General features: G+C 50.2%; 1 protein-coding gene across 1 annotated transcript in view; it reads right to left on the bottom strand.

Moving 5' to 3' along the window:
- Wdr91 (WD repeat domain 91) overlaps positions 1-17,879 on the bottom strand; it is a 29,748-nt gene that overhangs the window by 3,686 nt on the left and 8,183 nt on the right. Inside the window, exons 7-14 of the mRNA XM_021190543.2 lie at positions 11,779-11,937; positions 8,103-8,296; positions 7,124-7,274; positions 5,117-5,211; positions 4,816-4,984; positions 2,662-2,770; positions 1,917-2,029; positions 72-269 (exon numbers count right to left, since the gene is read on the bottom strand). Coding sequence (XP_021046202.1) covers positions 72-269; positions 1,917-2,029; positions 2,662-2,770; positions 4,816-4,984; positions 5,117-5,211; positions 7,124-7,274; positions 8,103-8,296; positions 11,779-11,937 — 1,188 coding nt within the window. The remainder of the gene's footprint in view (positions 1-71; positions 270-1,916; positions 2,030-2,661; positions 2,771-4,815; positions 4,985-5,116; positions 5,212-7,123; positions 7,275-8,102; positions 8,297-11,778; positions 11,938-17,879) is intronic.

The following is a 17,879-nucleotide window of genomic DNA, read 5'->3' on the forward strand; positions in this document are numbered from 1 at the left end:
CTCAGCTCAGGTGAGCCAAGCTGACCTCCAGAGAGAGGTTCCCGCCTACTGGTACTCTGCCACCCACTTACCTTGTAGATAAGGCCCCCTGTGGCAGAGCACGTCAGCATGTAATTGCCCTCGGAGTCAAAAGCGAAGAGCCGGCCCCTGGGAACTTGAACCTGCTTGTAGCCACTGTAGCCAGACAGGACAAAGGGGCCGGTGGCATCTGAAGGGAGATTGGACTCGGACACCTTGAGGCCACTCTTGTGGATGTTCCACTGGATGAACTGCAGAAACAAGAGACAACAGGGACTCCCTCAGAGGCCACTACCCAGACTCCCTCAGATCCCCGAACAGCGGTCACCGCCTAGGCCCGGGAGACAGAGCCATGGCCAACCCCAGGCAGTGACTGGCTGGGGCAACCGCCTCCCTCACCAGTTCCACAGCCTTCAAAAGAGCCTTTCGTGAGCAGGAAGCAACACAGGGCTGTGGGGACCATGGCCTACTCCCCAGTCCCGACTCTCACTAATACAAGATTCTTCAGGGGAAATAAAAAATCTAGAAAGCAATCAACAGCTTTGTATCAAAGCCCAACCCTCCCCGTTCCTCTGCCCTGAGCACGGGGAGGAAAAGGGACAGTCACAGGCTTTGCAGGGCCTCCTCCTGGTCTCCTGGGCAAGGCAGGTGGGCCAGTGTGTGGAGGTGCTTTTTAAGTTACCGTTAATACTGTCATTATTCCTTCCTGTATTATCAGAATTGGGGCCCAGTTAGAGTTTCTGGACCTGGGGACAAAGTATAGAGGACAGGTGGGCCGACTACGAACACTTTTCAGTTGCTCAGCAGTGCAATCAATCACACGCTGAGTGGCACACTCAGCGCCTCACTTGTGATGTGGAGAGTGAGTAGCCCAGACTGTAGGCAGGCTACATCCCTGGGAGGCCTACCCACAGAGCAGGCTGTCCAGCTCTAACGGAAAAGCCCTGTAGAGTTCCCAAGGGAAGAATGAAACAGGACACAGTGGTACACGTTTATAACCCACCCCTATGGGAGACTGAGGCTGGAGCATCTTAGAGCCAAGGAAGTTGAAGCCAACCTAGACAGCACACTAGGATGTGGTCTCAAAATAACTTTATATATAAATGAATCAATAGAGTTAGGTGTGATGGCTCACAGCCGGCACACCAGCACTTAGGAGGCTGAGGCCAGGCCTGCCCTAAGATTGAGGTTAGCCCTGGGCTACAGAGAGAGATATGATCAGACAGACAGACAGATACATGCATACATACATACATACATACATACATACTTACATACATAGACAGGCAGGTGGACAGGCAGATGGACGGACAGATACTGGTTTTGTAGTCACTGTTTTCAGCATAAAATCCCACAGGTTTAGGAGGTTTATGAGACAGCTAAGTCATTCTCCTACTTATTTCTCGTACCCCCGACATCAGTGCAAGGCCACTGTCATCCCACTTCCTAACACACCCTCCCACAGAGGAATCGCCGAGGGCCTTGTCTGACAGTGCCTTAGGAGATGGGGTTTGCTTTCTGCTTACTTCTCTGGGCTCTGCTCAGATCTGTTTCCCATTAGGATCCTCACTCCAGCCCAGCAGCAAACCCCACTGTCTTGTGACCATGACCAACCCCACTCACCAAAGAATATCTTCCCCTAAATGTGGTTCCATCTCTGGTGACATGAGTCAGTTTTGCCACAACTAGAAAGAAGGATATGGAACTCCCATCTACGAGCACAGCCAAGCCCCACTGCACCCCCTGAACCCCATGATGATGCTTTGAGGTAGACTTATATGTATCGTTATTTTGCGGAAGATAAAATGGAGGCAGAAAGAAGTCCACGGTCCCAGAGCTCGCGGACGGTACAGCCACTGCCACTGCAAGCCGCCACCACCACTGCTGCTGGCGCCTACCTTGCGGTCCTCGCCTATGCTGTACACGGCGTTCTCGTCACAGCTGAATTCCACAGAGTAGACTTCACCGCAGTGGGCCTTCCAGCTCATAGCACACTCATGCTGCTGCATGTCTGAGAAAGCAAGGCCACACCTGTTAAGGCCTCAGTCCATAGCAGGACCCCCTCACCTCTGTGACAGCCGCTCTAGCGGCCAGGGGCCTCCTGGGCCAGAAAGTGCTGACCCTTCCAGGTCACCTGCCTCTGAGCAGCCTCCTGATGTGGTCAAAGGGAGGACTGGGGATCCTTGGGGACAGAGCTCACCTGGGGTTCCTGTAAGTTTAAGGAGACAGAAGTCCTTCCTCTCACACCTCTGTAACTGCCCCCGGGCACCATGGACATAGATCTATTACATAGGCGTCACCTTATCCCATTTCAGAGCCTAGGCCTATCTTCCTGGAGACAGGAGACAAGCCACCCTATAGCACGTGAAGAGGACGGAACTGTTCTCATGTGACCCCTTGTAGCCCCCACAGGTGACAAGGACTCAGGTCAGTCAGCTCAAGGTCAAAGGACTATCGGGCCCTGCCCCGCCCCATGTCTACAGATAGTGAGCACATACAAGTGGGCTGTGGTGGCAGTTTTGAAGACGCTGCCCAAAGTCAAGCTCTAGAACATGCTTTTGAAACTGGGCTTCTGCAATGGTCTTGGCCCCAGCTGGGTCATTTAAGGAGGGGGATCAGGATAGCCGTAGCACAGTTCCGTACCAAAGAGCCGGATGACGCCGTCAGCCGCCCCGGTGACCAGCAGGTTCCCGTTGTGATTGAAAGCTGTGCAGTTGATGGCAATGGGCTCTGGGTCCAGTGAGAACTGAAGCTGAGAATGCAGACAGAAGCACCGTTCGCAGGCGAGGCCAGCGCAGACCCCACTGGCTCCCCCTGCCAAGTCCTATCTGAAGAGACGATCTAAGCGTCTGTCACAGCCCAGTGCCCGCTGTGCTCTTCTGAGAGGCAATGCCATTGTGCCTACAGATATTCTATTTCTGCACTGAGGCAACAATCCACGTCAGAGCAGTGACGGGCAAGCCATCTCGGCAGCCCATGCTCTCCTCCCTTCAGTGGACTCCAAGCTAAGTCTTACTGAACACTCCTGTAGCCAGCAGAAACTAACCCCCATCAGCTGCCTTCCACTGCAGGCAGCCGTGAGCCACACAGGACACACACCCCCAAGCTGCCCCTGGCCCTTCCTACAGAGCCCAACATCCATAGGACCTAACAAAGCCAGAGACGTAAATAAGATCTAAGGATATAATCTGATTATGAGGACCAGCATTCCAACAATGCAGACCCTCTGGGGACGAAAGCTGCGAGGCTGATGTCAGATGATGTCATTCACACACAGGCACAGTGGTGACCTGCAAACAAAGGAGTCCGCTGAGACCAAAGACAAGAGGAGGGGGAGAGCCCTGTGGACCAGTGAACCCAACAGGCGTGAAACACTCAGAAGCCTGAGCCCCAAGTGAAAGGTCTAGCCACTCCCCACACGCTGCTAAGACTCCGGAAAGCAACACCCTCCGTGCAAGAATGAGCTAGAACTTCACAGAAAGTGCTACGAAAATGCACCTCTCTGCTGAGCGCAACCTCGGGCTAGTGTGGGTTTACAACCAAATTCACAATCCCTGTGTAGTCTGAGAATGGATTTCAAAGTCGTCAGCGGTTGGTGGAGCCTCTGGGGACCTGGCCCAAGTGAAAGCAAGCCTTTTTCAGCCCTATACTCAATGAGGCTTGCATCCCCAAGGATGCAAAGGGCCAGAAACGGGAACCTGAAGTAGAAATTCACAGGGCACGGGAAGGTAAGGGGAAAGGAGCAGGCATCCTCAGAAACGGCAGGGATGGGATCAGCAGAACTCCAGAGCTTTCAAAACGTTTAGCTGAAAGCCAGGGAGTGAGGACTACAGAGGAGACAGCAGCAGGACCATGCCAGTGTGTAAGGATGTCGCTGCGTTCCTGGAAATGAGAAACAGGACCTGTAATGAATGTCCCCACAGGCTAATTAAAGATGGGACGCTGGGGAGGACCTGCGCTGTCAAAGCCTGGGAAACGATGTCATGAGGGCAGTGAAGTGAGACAAAGGAAGAGTCCTCGGAATGTCAAGTTGGTGCTCCAGAAGGCAAGAGAGAACCAGAGACAACAGTGCTAACACTGGAAGAATACGACTAAGAATTGCCCAGAGCTGGACAAAGACACAAATCCTCTTGCAAAGCTGCCACTCTAATTTTGTTTAACCTTTATTTATTTATTGAGGGTGGAAACTTTATTCTTTTATTTAGAGGCGGGCTAGCCTAGAACCCCTGCTCCTCCTGCCTCGACCTCCCAAATGCTAAGTGTGCCGGCATGCACTACCACGAAGAGTCTTGAAAAACATTTTTTAGCTTAGAAAATCCATACTGAGAGACTCAGATAAGATCTTAATAGCCAGACAGAGGGGTGAGCCGCATCAAGAGCCGACCTCTCGATTCCAGCACACGGTGCCAGAGAAGACAGAGCCACAGTTAGAGGATGGGCCTGTTTCCAACTAGAATACAAAAGTCTGAAAAGAAAATACAAAAGGCACCCTACAACCCCACACACATAAAGTTTGAAAGCCCAAGAAGCAGAACTAGGTAAGCTGTATGCACATGTAACTACACATGTGCTAAAGCACCTGTTAAGCTATAAGGAGACAGCAACCCAAAATTCAAGACACGAACTCTGTGAAGGGAGAAAGGAGACAGAGTTGAGAAGGGCCTGTGAGTATTAGGAAAGAGAGGAGGAGAGAGAAGACTCATCAAAAACACAGGGCGTATGGGCAGCGTGCTCTCCACGCAGGGTGCCCTCCAGGCAGGTGCCCAGCCCCAGGAGACCCGCAGGCAGATCCCATACCTGTTGCTTCATGGTCTTTGTATCCCACAACAGCAGCTTGCCAGGAACCTGGTTCATGCCTTTGCTGCCGATATCCGGGGCAGAGGAGTCTGTCTGGGAGGTGAGGCTGGGAGCTGCGGCTGAACAGACGAAAGAGGCCCCATTGGGGCTGCAGGCAAGAGACAGGATTCTGCAACGTACACAGGCTGGGGTCAGACAATTACCACCACAGGCTCTGAGCTGATGCCCGCTCCAGGAGGTGGGGCCCACAGAGCAACTGTAGCAGCCTGAGGCTTGCAGTGCATGGGAGGCTCCCACTCACCTGGGCATGTCATCATTGATGTTGATTTCACAGAGGTTCTTCTTGGCTTCTGTATCATAAAGACGCACGGTCCCCACACCACTGCCCAGTAGGAGCTGGAAAGAGAAGAGGCAGGAGGCTGAGGAGGACAATGGTCAGGGAGGAATACTATGGTGAGAGAGGCCAGGCCCACTCCCATGTAGTGTGCAGCTGGGCAGACTGCTCGGGTAAGTCCCTTATCCACTTGTCCAGGCAGCCAGGGAAACTCGGGCCACAACAGACCTCACTTAAAATGCCATGAAGAGGGGCTGGTTAAGAGCACTGGTTGCTCTTCCAGAGGACCCATGTTCCATCCCTAGAAGCTACATAGCATCTCATAACCATCTAAAACTGCAGTCCCAAGGGATCTGAAGCCCTCTTCTGCCTCATCAGGCACCAGACACATATGACATACACATAGACACACATGCAGATAAAACATGAAGAGTCTTTTTTTTTTTTTTTTTTTATTTTTGAGACAGGGTTTCTCTATGTAGCCCTGGCTGTCCTGGAACTCACTTTGTAGACCAGGCTGGCCCCTAACTCAAGAGATCCACCTGCCTCTGCTTCCCGAGTGTCAGTATTAAAGGTGTGCAACATGACCGGCTGGCTGATTTTTTTTTTTTTTTTTTAACAATGTCATTAAGTCATGAAAGCCAAGCAGTATTTTGAAGTGAGAGGGACAGGATCCTGAAGAGGTGGGATAAACGGAGGTGACTAGACCACTGGGACTGGGGGCAGGCATCTGAGGGAGTCACCCTCAGGGGAATTAATGATGGGCTCAAAGTGAATGCATTCATTCTCTCTTGAGAGTTGTAAGAGCAAGCTTTGCCCCTCATCCACTCTCTGGTTTCCTATTTTGCTGTGGATCCTTCCCTCTGGCCTGAGCTCCCATCATAACACACGTGCTGCAGCCAAGCTTGAGAGCCGGCACCAGAACTGAGCAGACGCCAGAACTAGGTTCTACAGAGCTGTGGGCTAGAGAAACCTTTCTTTATGATACACACCTTCGAGCATGTTGTTACAGCAATAGAAAACAGACTTTCTATAGGATCTCTAGAAGAGAAGAAACACTCAGAAATATTCTGGACTAGTAACCCCAGACCCTTTGATCTTTCGCTCCTTCCTTTCAGCTTTAAATCCCAGTTGTTCACCCTTCCTGCTCACGCCCTTCTGTAGGACTGGCCCTGGCTAGTCTTGGGCTGAGGTGACTGTCCCATTTGCCTTTCCAGGGACAGCTCTGGCTCTGGTTCCACCAAGGCCTCCAGAAGTATATAGAGTGGGTCCTCCCCACCTCTGGGACTTAGGACTTCATTTGGGTTAAAGTGTAGAAGAAAATAACAAATTAATGCCAGAGCAGCTCTGGTGTGGGGTACCCCCAGGAATATTAGCTAGACAGTGGCCTCCCCACCCCTCTGGCAAGTGGACACCAGTTCAAGGACAGCCTTGAGAAGAACATCTATGAAGACAATTCCTTCCTATGTTTCCTAGACATCCGGAAACCTCAGTGCCTGTCTGTTGGGCTACGAGCAATCAATTTTAACTCCTTAATGGCAAACCCTGCCTCATAATAGAAAACCCAATGGGAAAACCAACACTGGGCCACTCCCAAGCAACGGGGCCTGTGGAAGGCACAAGCTGAGCACTGCCCTCATAAGCTGTGGCTCATTGGGCCAGGACAGTCAGGACTTAACAAGAGAAGAGTGTGTACTAATATTGTATCAGAAACACAGACAGGGGGGTTAATGAGAAGCTAGGGCCTCCTGAGATATATGAGCAGACAGGATAAGGTCTCCCACAATATTCAGGAATAACTTCCTTGCCAATGCAGGCAGGAGTCAGCCAGGCCTGGCCTAGAGGTTAGGTCCTGGGCTGCATGATGGCACTGGGGACAAGGTCCAGCTTACCTCCTCAGCTCGGCCTGTCAAGAGCTTCTGAGAACTTCTGACTGAAGCAAAGAACAGGCTTTGCCCACACAGTGTCACTTACCAGCCTGTCTCGCTTGGTGGCCCACTCTAGGGAGAGCAGTGGTGACTTAGAAATGGAGGACGCTTTGGTCTGCATGATGGGATTGAAGGACCACACCTTGATGACCCCATCTACGTCTAAGCTGGCCACTCTCCTACCAGAGCAGTCCACTCTGTGACAGAACAAAGGGAGGCATTAGTGTCCTGGCCTCATCTTCTCGGGGCCAACATCAATCCCAACAATACTTTCCCAACTTTCCAAATGCATTTAAAAAAAGGATGCTCACAGCCTACAAGAAAAGGGTATGTGTAGACTACTCTAGAAACGTTCATTCATCCAAGAAATACTGCAGGGCTCCAGAAAGATGGCTCATCTTTCTGATGAAAGTAAAGATGCATCCTGCAGAAGCCTGGAGACCTAACTTAGATACCATGGAGCCCACGCAAATGTAGAAGAACCGATTCCCAAGAGCTGTCCTTTGACCTCTGTGTGTGTACACTTACACACACAACAAGCGCACATGCACACAGTAAGAAATACACAAATAAGCAGATGGAATAGCAATACACATCGTGACAAGCAAGGCCGTGCAGTGAACACGTGAGTTGAACAGCAGCGGATGTGCAGAGGGTGTGCCCTAAGTGATGTGAACCTGCCATCTGGAATTTAGAGCTCTTCCCTCAGGAGGAACCAGACCAACCCAAGGACCAAGCACATTAGGAGTGTCAAAACAGGAAGCTGCCTGTGCCTTGAGGGTTGTTCTTCAAGGCCATGCTTTCACTGAGTTTCAATACAAACTTGGTAAAATTTTCCATCCAAACATTGACAAGAAGCCAAAAAACCTGAGTGGTCTAAGGGAGACCACCACAAAAGTAGCAACCTGCAAAACTCTACTGACCCTTTCAGGGACAATTCCTGCCACTGACACTCTCACGAACGGCCTAGAATCCCACCCCACCCCCACCCCCAACCCCTCCCCCACCCTAACTCCCAGGCCTACCTGCAGTGCATGATGGATGAATGGTGCTCTCCATATTCTTCTTGGCTCAGCACTATGAAGGGCTGCTCCGGACGGTCTCCCTCAGAACCCGCTGTGGACACCCGGGCCAGCACCTCGACTGGCCCCATGTGGAGTTCCAGGCAGGGCTCAGCCTCTGCACCACTAACTTCCGGCTTCTTCTCTGCACACTGTGACTGGCAAAGCGTGGAATGTCAGCTTAGAAAGGGTCTCCTCCACCATAAAAACACACTAGATGACTACAGGCGCTCACCGCCACAGGAGGTCAGCTCTGAGCGCACAGCTCCCCTGGGAAGAGTGGGGTGCCTGCTCCCGGAAACTGCAACCCTCTCACAGACCCTGGCTGGGAGAGGGCTGGGCTTGCCCTCTCAAATGGCATAGCTGTGTCTTGACGCAGGCCAACAGAGGGTAACGTCTGCACCAGGTTTACTATTGCTGTGATTAAACACCACGACCAAAGCAAGTTGGAAACGAAAGGCTTTATTTATTTGGCTTATGCTTCCACATCACTTTTCAAAATTGGTGGGAATCAGGACAGAAAGTCAAGCAGGGCAAGAACCTGGAGGCAGGAGCTGATACAGAGGTCATGATAGAGTGCTGTTTACTGGCTTGCTCCTTATAATTTATGCAGACTGTTTACTTAAAGACTCTAGGACCACCATCCCAGGAATGGGTTCATTCATAATAGGCCAGGCTCTCCCATATCAATCACTAAGAAAAATGCCCTACAGCAGTGGTTCTCAACCTGTGGATCTCAACCCCCACAGGGGTCACATATTAAATATTTATAATATTGTGCTTCATAACAGTAGCAAAAACGCATTTATGAAGAAGCAAGAAAATAATTTTATGGTGGGGGGGGTCAATACAACATGAAGAACTATCTTAAAGAGCTGCAGGATTGGGAAGGTTGAGAACCACTGCCCTATGGGCTTGCCTTCAGCCCAATATCATGGAGGCATTTTCTCACTCAAGGTTCCCTCCTCTCCAGTGAGGGTAGCTTGTGTCAAGTTGTCACAAAACTAACCAGCACAACTGAGCCACTGTCAACCTGACAAGCACATCACTGGTAAACCACACCCTTTCCTTTTTTGTTCATCCCCAAGATCTCACAATTAAGACATCACAATAGAAAACATTTCATAAACTTAAAAAGTCCCATAGCCTTACAAATTCAAACACTTTTAAAAGTTGACTCTTTAAAAATATCTAGTCTCTCTAATCTAAAGTCCTGTAAAACTCCAAATTCCGTTTAAAAAAAAAAAGTTTAAAGTCTCTCAACTGAGTCCCTGTAACATTAAAAGCAAATTAAATACTTTCTTACTTCAAAACCCAGGGCACAGTCACCACAGTCCGAACAAAGCAAAACTCAACTCCAGCACCTGGGGTTCACTCGGGATCTTCTGGGCTCCTCCAGGGTCTTCTCTGGCTCTACCCTCGGCAGCACACCCAGCTTGTCTCCTAAGCTTGGGCAGGCTCCACTCCATCGCTGCTGCTGATCCTGGTGGTCATCCATGGTACGGGTATCTCCAAAATGCTGGGGTCTCCTGCTACAAATGGCTTCTCCCCGGCTCTCTTCATGGTGCCAAGCTCAACTTCTCTACATGATCCCTTCAATTCTGGGCCTTCCACTGCTACTGAGGCTGTGCCTTCACCAATGGCTTCTCACAGTGCCAAACCTCAGTTGTTCTCCACGATCCTTTCATGCCTTCAAACCAGTACAATTACCAAGGCTTGGCTGCCAGCCTGAAGTACAATTTTGGCTGCCTCTGCAACACAGCTTCTGTGTGATGACTCTCGGGAAACACTAGAAGATTTCATTTCAGTGATGCTGGTCTCTTCTTAATCACAGCTAATTTCTCAGCTCCAGCTGACCAGCATCAATTGTCCCAGTAAAACAAAGGTTTCACTTCAGTGGTACTGGTCTCTTATAAGTCACAATTGGCTCTTCAGCCCCAGTTATCCAGAACCACAAATAGCAAACATGCAATTGCCCTGATAGCCTTTAAGTAGCTTTCAAACTTCCCTCAGAAACTTCAAACCAAGCCAGGCCTCCACTGTCTGCATTTCTCTCAACATTCATTCCTTCTGAGCTCCCACAGAACACCTTACCAAGCTTTGAACACTCAATGGATCTTCTAACCCAAAGTTACAAAATTAAAATTGTTCCACAATCCTCCCCAAAACAACATGATCAGGTCTGTCACAGTGATACCCGACTATCCTAGTACAAGTGGCTTAGGGTTACTATTGCTGTGATGAAACACCACAAATTCAAACAAGGCAGGAACCTGGAGGCAGGAGCTGATGCAGAGGCCATGGAGGGGCACTGCTTACTGGCTTACTCCTCATGGCTTACTCATCCTGCATTCTTATAGAACCCAGGAACACCAGCCCAGGGATGACCCCACCCACAATGGGCTGGGCCCTCCCCATCAGTCACTAATTTAAAATAAGTCCTACAGGCTTGCCTATAAGCCCAATACTATGGATGCATTTTCTCAATTAAGGCTCCCTCCTCTCTGATGGCTATAGCTTGTGTAGTTGACATAAATCTAGCCAGCACAGGTAGGGAACAGCGTCTAATGGGAGCTGACTGTGGGTCTGCCCCTGTTCTGAGTGGCTATAGCTTACCCTTAACATACTTCCAGATGATGTCGCTACCACCCCACTTAACATGTGTAGGAACTAGACTGAGGCAGACACTAAGCGCCTTCCCTAAGAGCGCCGGCTGGCAGAGGGGAGAACTCAGGTGTGAAGCCAGAGCTGTCAAGTGAAGCCTGGCCGTGACAGTGTACCCATGCCAACCAGGATATGTTCCTGACACAGGAACCAAGGAAACTGAGGCTAGTGGGCAGGCAGGAAGAGAGGCCTGAGAACCTCAGGGGCGGTCCAGCACCTGCCTCCCTGTGGCACCAAGTGTCCTTCACCATGCTCCCTCACTGCTCACCCAGACACACTCAAGACCTATGGTACATGGGCCACCTGATAGCCTTCCAGTTTTCCCTCAGGATAGCAACACCAAGGGGGCAACAGGGCTGTGACAGGACTCCAGAAGCAGCCTGAACCCTTCAAAAGACCACAGTGTGTGCTCACCACCACTAGGCTGCTAGCATAAGGGCACAACTTGCCTTTAAGTGGACACGAGGGCACACCTAGGAGAAAGTGCCCCAGGGAGTGAGCCAGTAAGTCACTCGGGCTTTTGGTAGGAACAGCTGACACCATCAGGAAAAGCAGGTGCCATCTTCCAACCCCACAGCAAGTCACTCTGTCTCCAGGGCTCCCAACAGGGAAGATATGGCTACAGCATCTTAGTGAGCAAGCACATGGCTGTCAGCACAGCAGCCACACAGCAGGGACACCACGGCAAGCATAGGAAAGGGATGCTGGGTCAGACCGAGATCAAGTCGCAGGCCCCAGGCCATGGTGCCGCATGCAGCTCACGCATGGGGAGGTCTGGTATGTGGGGGCCCCCAGAACGCATCTTACAGGGATCTTTCTGGTCAAACTTGAGAAAATGCTTATCAGGAGAAGAGCAGGCCAAACAGAACCCCAGAACCACAGTGTGATACCAACCAACCAGGCCAGAGCAGGCCCTGCCTAACAGCAGAACTCAGGGGGACCCCAGAGGACCCCTTGCTGCCCAGGCACCCTATACCTGGGAGGAGGACGTAGCGAGCAGCTCCCTGCGCTCCTTGCCGTGGTCCTGCAAACGCCGTTGTCGCTGATGTGTCCAGCTGGCCTCCCCGGGGACTGGCCCACTCAGAAGGTTCTTCCCATCCTTGGCCCCAGGCACTGGGTCCTTTCCTTTGGTAGCCTAGAGGATGAGAAGCAGGCTGTGGGAAGTCTCATTCAGGCTGTCCAGACAGCATCTGCCGCAGGGAGGATGACACTCCTCTCCCCACTAGCCCCTAGGAAAGGCCTCCTCGGCTGGCCTGGGCAGGCGGTTCGAACCAGCCAGGCAGGTTCCAGACTGAGCCCCTCTGTGCCAGGTCAGTCACTTGCTGCCCTTAGCCTGCCCTCTCACCTGGACAGAGGCAGAGATAATCTCTGTGAGCCAACAGAAATGATCAATTTTTTTTTATAGGAGCCCAGTACTTTATAACAGGTCAAGTTTCACAATGGGTAATATCAGAATTTTTATGTAACAACATTTGGACAATATTAAGTATACACACACACACACACACACACACACACACACTTCAATTTTTTAAAATCTGCTCCGAGACTCCATTTTATACACATCATGCTGGCCACAGTTTTGGGGCTGGGCACCAAATGCTGCTGCTGGGCACCAGATGCTGCTGCTGGTGGTGAGGCTGTGGAAAACCAGGAACACTCATTCGTTCCTGATGGCAATACAGAATGATAAAACCCAAAGGGGGATGGTGGGGAAGAGAGAGCCTTGTTCACATAGTCCTTTCAGGTAAGAATAAAAAGGCTAAACCAGAAGTGAAGGAGAAGCCACAATGCGATGGAAGCAGATCCCTTCAAACAGACCCCAAAATGCTGGCTGGCATTCTCTATGTGGACAGGGCACTAGAGGGAAGGAAGATGCCAGGAGGACTGTGTGCTCACTAGATGCTGACACCCGCCCAGAAGGAGACTTAGCCCTTTGAGAGTTCTTTCCACCCTCTCTCATAGGACAATCCTACCAGCAGCCTACACCCTGTCCAGGCCCTGGGAGTGCCTGGCTGCTGGCTAGGGGAGGCCACCAGAGCAGTGAGTGTCTGCAGGGACACCAACCTCTCTCATTCTACTACAGACTGGAGGTTCCTTAACCACCAAGCTGAAGACCAGAAGTATTTGGGTTTCATTTCTTCAGGTCTTAGGATATCTGCACATGTATTATAAAATATCTTGGGGATGTGACACATATCTAAACATAAAATGCATCTATGCTTCATATACCTTCTATACCTACAGCCTAAAGGTAATTTTATACAATAGTTTTAAAGAGCCAGGGGGTGCTTGCCTATCATGTGCACGGCCCTGGATCCGGAGTCTAGTACTGGAAAACAAATGAAACAACCCCATGCTGGCTGTGTTGGCATTTGTGCTCCTGGGCTGCAGGTGCCTGGCCTCTATGAGCAGAACCTCTGAGGAATTCTCTTGCTGCCAATTCCGTTTAACAGAGAGTAAAGGAAGTGGGAAGCAGACTACCACACGGGGCAGCTGGCTGGTTGTGCTCTGTAGCTGACAAAATGTCTTGAGGGGAAAGTGACTCCGGGAGGATGTGTGAGAGAGGGGTGTCCAAGCTCAGTGAGGTCCAGGCTGTGGCTCTGGGACCATAGCCAGAGAAAAGAAGGAATTTTCAAGGGTAAGCGTGCAGATGTGTGCAACAGCAGATCTGAGGCAAGCCATGCTGGCCACTGGATGCCGAAGAGAGCAAACGGCTACAGGAATTGAGAGGGGCAGTCTGGTCATAAAGAGTAATGCAAACCTAGAAAGTGCTAGAAAGGGGACTGCAGAGCTGGCTCAGTGCACAAGCAGGAGGATGGAGGGGAGCCTACAACCCCACTTCGTAAATCAGGTCTGGTGTGGAAGTATGCGTTACAACCCAGGGGCTGGATCGACAGAGACAGGACGTCCCCCGGGTTTGCTGATCAGCCACTCTGCCCTATTTACCGAGTTCCAGGCCCACGAGAGACACTGTCTCAAAAGGTGGAATGACACCTGAAGTTGCCCTCTGGCCTCTGTGTGCATTCACATGTGTACCTGCACACATGTATATCTGCACACACATGAATCTGCACACTCATCAACAGACCAAGTGCTAGATAAGCTAAGAGAGATAGGCTGTGCAGAAGCTCTGACAACAAGCTAAAAACATTACTAGAGATTCATGTGAGCAAGAGCAAAGAAAGGAAGGGTCTATCATGGGGTGGGACTGCACGGCTGACGGATGGCAGGTAAGGCAGGAGCACTTTGCTTCTGCAGCCCTTCCTCTCCTGTCTTCAAACACGGAGAATTTCCTATCAACGTCGCCCATGACTGTTCCCCTCCAGGCCACACACGCTTATAAACCTCAAGCTGTTCCACAGAGAACAGGAATGGTAAGACATACCACTTAGACATGGCCCAGTTTCATTCCAAGGATTAGAGATGAGCTCATGGCTGTGGATGGGTCCTGGGAAGATACACGCAATAGGAGAAAGTGTCTGTTTCTAAGATAGGCTTGGGGGGATGGTGTGGGAGCACTGCTGAGGACAAGGTCTGCTGTGGTCACATGCTTCCTCAGATAATGACCTGAAAGCACAGGAAAAGTCGCCAAAAGGCAGGCAGGCACCAAGCAGCCACACCAAGCAGCTCTGTATTGCCTGTCCCGGGCCGTATCTGTGTTACACAGGAATATCCCACCTCAGGACAAGAAGTGGAAGTGCTTCAGCACTTTGTAGCCCTCCTCTCTGCTCATTTACCTCCTACACCCAGTAAGCAGTGCCCTTTCCTCTTCCAGTGTGTGTGGTGATGAGGGTGCTCGGTTCGGATGGCCACTGTGATGGTTTGCATATGCTTGGCCCAAGAAGTGGCACTGTTGGGAGGTGTGGCCTTGTTGGAGTGGGTGTGGTCTTGTGTGTATGGACTCTAATACCCTTGTCCCAACTCCCTGGAAGTCAGTCTTCTGTTAGCAGCCTTCAGATGAAGATGTAGGACTCTCAGTTCCTCCTGCACCATGCCTGCCTGGATGCTGCCATGGTGTATCATGGACTGAACCTCTGAACCTGCAAGCCAGCCCCAATTAAATGTTGTCCTTTATAAGAGCTGCCTTGGTGTCTGTTCACAGCAGTAAACCCTAACTAAGACAGCCACTAGCACATAGTATGGAGGCTGAAAATTCTCAGAAGTCCCCTCTTGTATCTCCCCAGCAGAAAGACCCAGAGAGAGGGCGGCTGGAGGATAAAAGCACTTGTCACTCACACAAGACCAATGACCCATGTTAAATCCCCAGAACCCATAGTGGAGACAACCTCTTCCTGTCAATTGTCAATTGTCCTCTGACCTCTGCACATGTGCCATGGTGTGTGTGTTCATGTGCATAGATGCACACATACAATACTACTACTAACAATAACAGTATTTTTTAATCTTAAAAAAAAAAAAAAGCCAGCAGGAACTAAAAAGGGATCCTTCCCTCACATGCCAGAAAGGCAGAGAGGTCATGCTGGGACCCCAAAACTTCTATTTCCCAAAATTAAAAAAAAAAATACAAATGGGTATTAACAACCAGCATACAGTAAAATCAGAGAGGCAACAAAAGAGTCATTGATCCAGAAAAGCACGGGCCAAGTGTGACCTGTCAGCTGCTGGTGAAGAAGAGCAGACAGGGTCCTTCGGCTCTAACGGAGGTCATGGGATACCAATATGGCAGACATCTGTGGAAGGCAGCCGTCCACGAAGCACTTTAGTAAACAGGCAAATGCGTGTCTAGATATAAATGTGCACAACTTAAAAAAAAAATGTTTTCTATGACATAATTCATCACTGCAGGGTTTAAGGAAAAAAAAAAAAAAAACCTCATAAAAATCCTAACTAATGCTGTGCTTGAGAGATGCTCAGGGGTTAAGAGCACTGGCTGCTCTTGCAGAGGACCCAGGTTCGGTGGCCAGCACCCATGTGGAGCCTCACAAAGGTCTATGACTCCCAGGCTATCTAACACACTCTTCTGGCCTCTGTAGACACAGGCCCATATGTGTTGAATACAAATGTACCTTGGCAAACACACAGAAAAAAAAAACCATACATTTAAAAAAATCCTAAAAAGTAGATTCATACAACATTCAAATGGCCTGAATTCTATACAATCAGAGTCTACCTGGCTCCCAACAGTTCAGGAGAGGTGTCTGTAACCTGCCTTTTGTGATCTGCTCCTTCTGGAGACAGCCGTGGTAGATACAGGAGGATTCTGAGAAACCAGTCTCCCCGGAAGGCCAAGGCATCAGAAGGCAGCGCCTCCTACAGCTCAACTGTAGCCAGCATCCTCTGCCATCCTGCCCAGCTCCTGGGGCACAGGACTCAGCCAGATGGCCTCACTGCTGGCGTCTCAGCAGGGAACAGGGTAATTTGCAGAGGTTGTTGTTCTTTGCTTTCCCTACTTGACAGCCAATTAAGGGCTATCTCCATAAGAAGGTAATTCCCACCTGCTGCCCCGGGCTCCTTAGTAGATGTGAAGGGCTGAGAACTATCACTCTGGGAAAGGATCAATGGCAGGGAAGCCCCTGCACTGCACACCCGCTACTGTGGACATGACCCATTAGCTCTTGCAGTTACAGATCCCAGAAGACCTTGGGGACCATGGTTTTACAGTTGTCCCCTCACTCCCAATTCTGCCTCCAGATTTCTCCTGAAAGCCCAGAGAGTGTGTGTTCACAATAGTATGAAGCCAGATGACATGCCTCTGCCCTGTGACCACAGCACTTGGAAGGCTGAGGAAAGAGGACTGTCGGAGTTTGGAGCCAGCCTGAGCTACATACAGTGTGGGACCCTAAGCAGGCAAAATGCTGTGAATAAAATTTACAACGCTATATGTAAATAATATTTAAGGTAGAAAAGTCCAATAGTTTTATATGTTTCCCATTTAACAACAAAATACCATTTATGTTTTCTGTGTGTCCATCCTTTAACAGCAAAGAAGAAAGAAGAATTCTAGGATGGCCATGGTGGGAAAAGACTGAGCCTAACATATGTTGGTCAAGCAAGCTGGTGTAGAGCCCAGGGTCGGCGCCTACGGATTGCACAGGAACATGCTACCACATCACTGGAAGTGCCCCTACCACATACTGCATTTGACACTGGTAAGGGACACGTCTACAACACTATCTGAACATCAACTATGACCAAAGGACAGAGACATTATAAAGTCCTCTCAGAGTAAAGAGCCACATGCATGAGCGATACCATGGCAACAGGAGTAAACAGAGAGTGGGTGGACAGAGAAGCTCCACATGGAAAGAGCTGGGCTGTCCTACACAAGCCCCATTCTGTGTAGGCTGGGGGACAAGCTGAGGTCATCAAAGGTGCACTAACAGGCTCATACTAAGCAAATGCCCCTGAGACCGCAGGGAAAGGCCAGCCACATTGCAGGAGTCACAGTAAGACAGGGAAGGGGTGACCCTGAAATCCACGGCCAGCTCCACAATTCTGCCGTTCACTCCGACCTCAAACCTACTAGCTATTATTAGAACTGACACAAATGCCGAGCCTAAATATCTACCATCGGTTGAAAACAGGAAATGAGTTATGTTGGGGAGATGGTTGAACGGGTAAAGAGCCTGCCCTGTGAGCATAGTGCCGGCCTGAGGTGACTCCAGACACCCATGGTGAGCTCTACAAGCGACAGAGAAAAGACCCTTAACATTAATCTCCGTCCTCCAAATGCACACATGCACATGTGCACATACACTGCAAAGAGACATGTACAGACAAAAAAATTAAAATCACCATCGTCATAAACAGAAAAAAAATGGCTTGGCCCATTCTCTTTTCGCCGTTTGGCTGTAAACTACGCTCACACACACTCAATACACCACACCACTCAAGCTTACTACATGAGCCATAATTCCTGGACGTATCAAAAGCATGGCTTACCTGAAGCAGCCTTTGTGTTTGCTTTCCACCCCAGTGAAGCTGGAGTTCAAGAGACTCTAGGCTCCACCCACCACCTATCAAGCTTTTAGAAGTTGTTCAGTGAGACCCAGAAGGCAAACAGCGGAGCAGACCTAGCCACACTCTAGAAGAATTCTAGTAGAAGTTCTACTC

The sequence above is a fragment of the Mus pahari genome, chromosome 2, assembly GCF_900095145.1.
Source record: "Mus pahari chromosome 2, PAHARI_EIJ_v1.1, whole genome shotgun sequence".
Taxonomy (NCBI): Eukaryota; Metazoa; Chordata; class Mammalia; order Rodentia; family Muridae; genus Mus; species Mus pahari.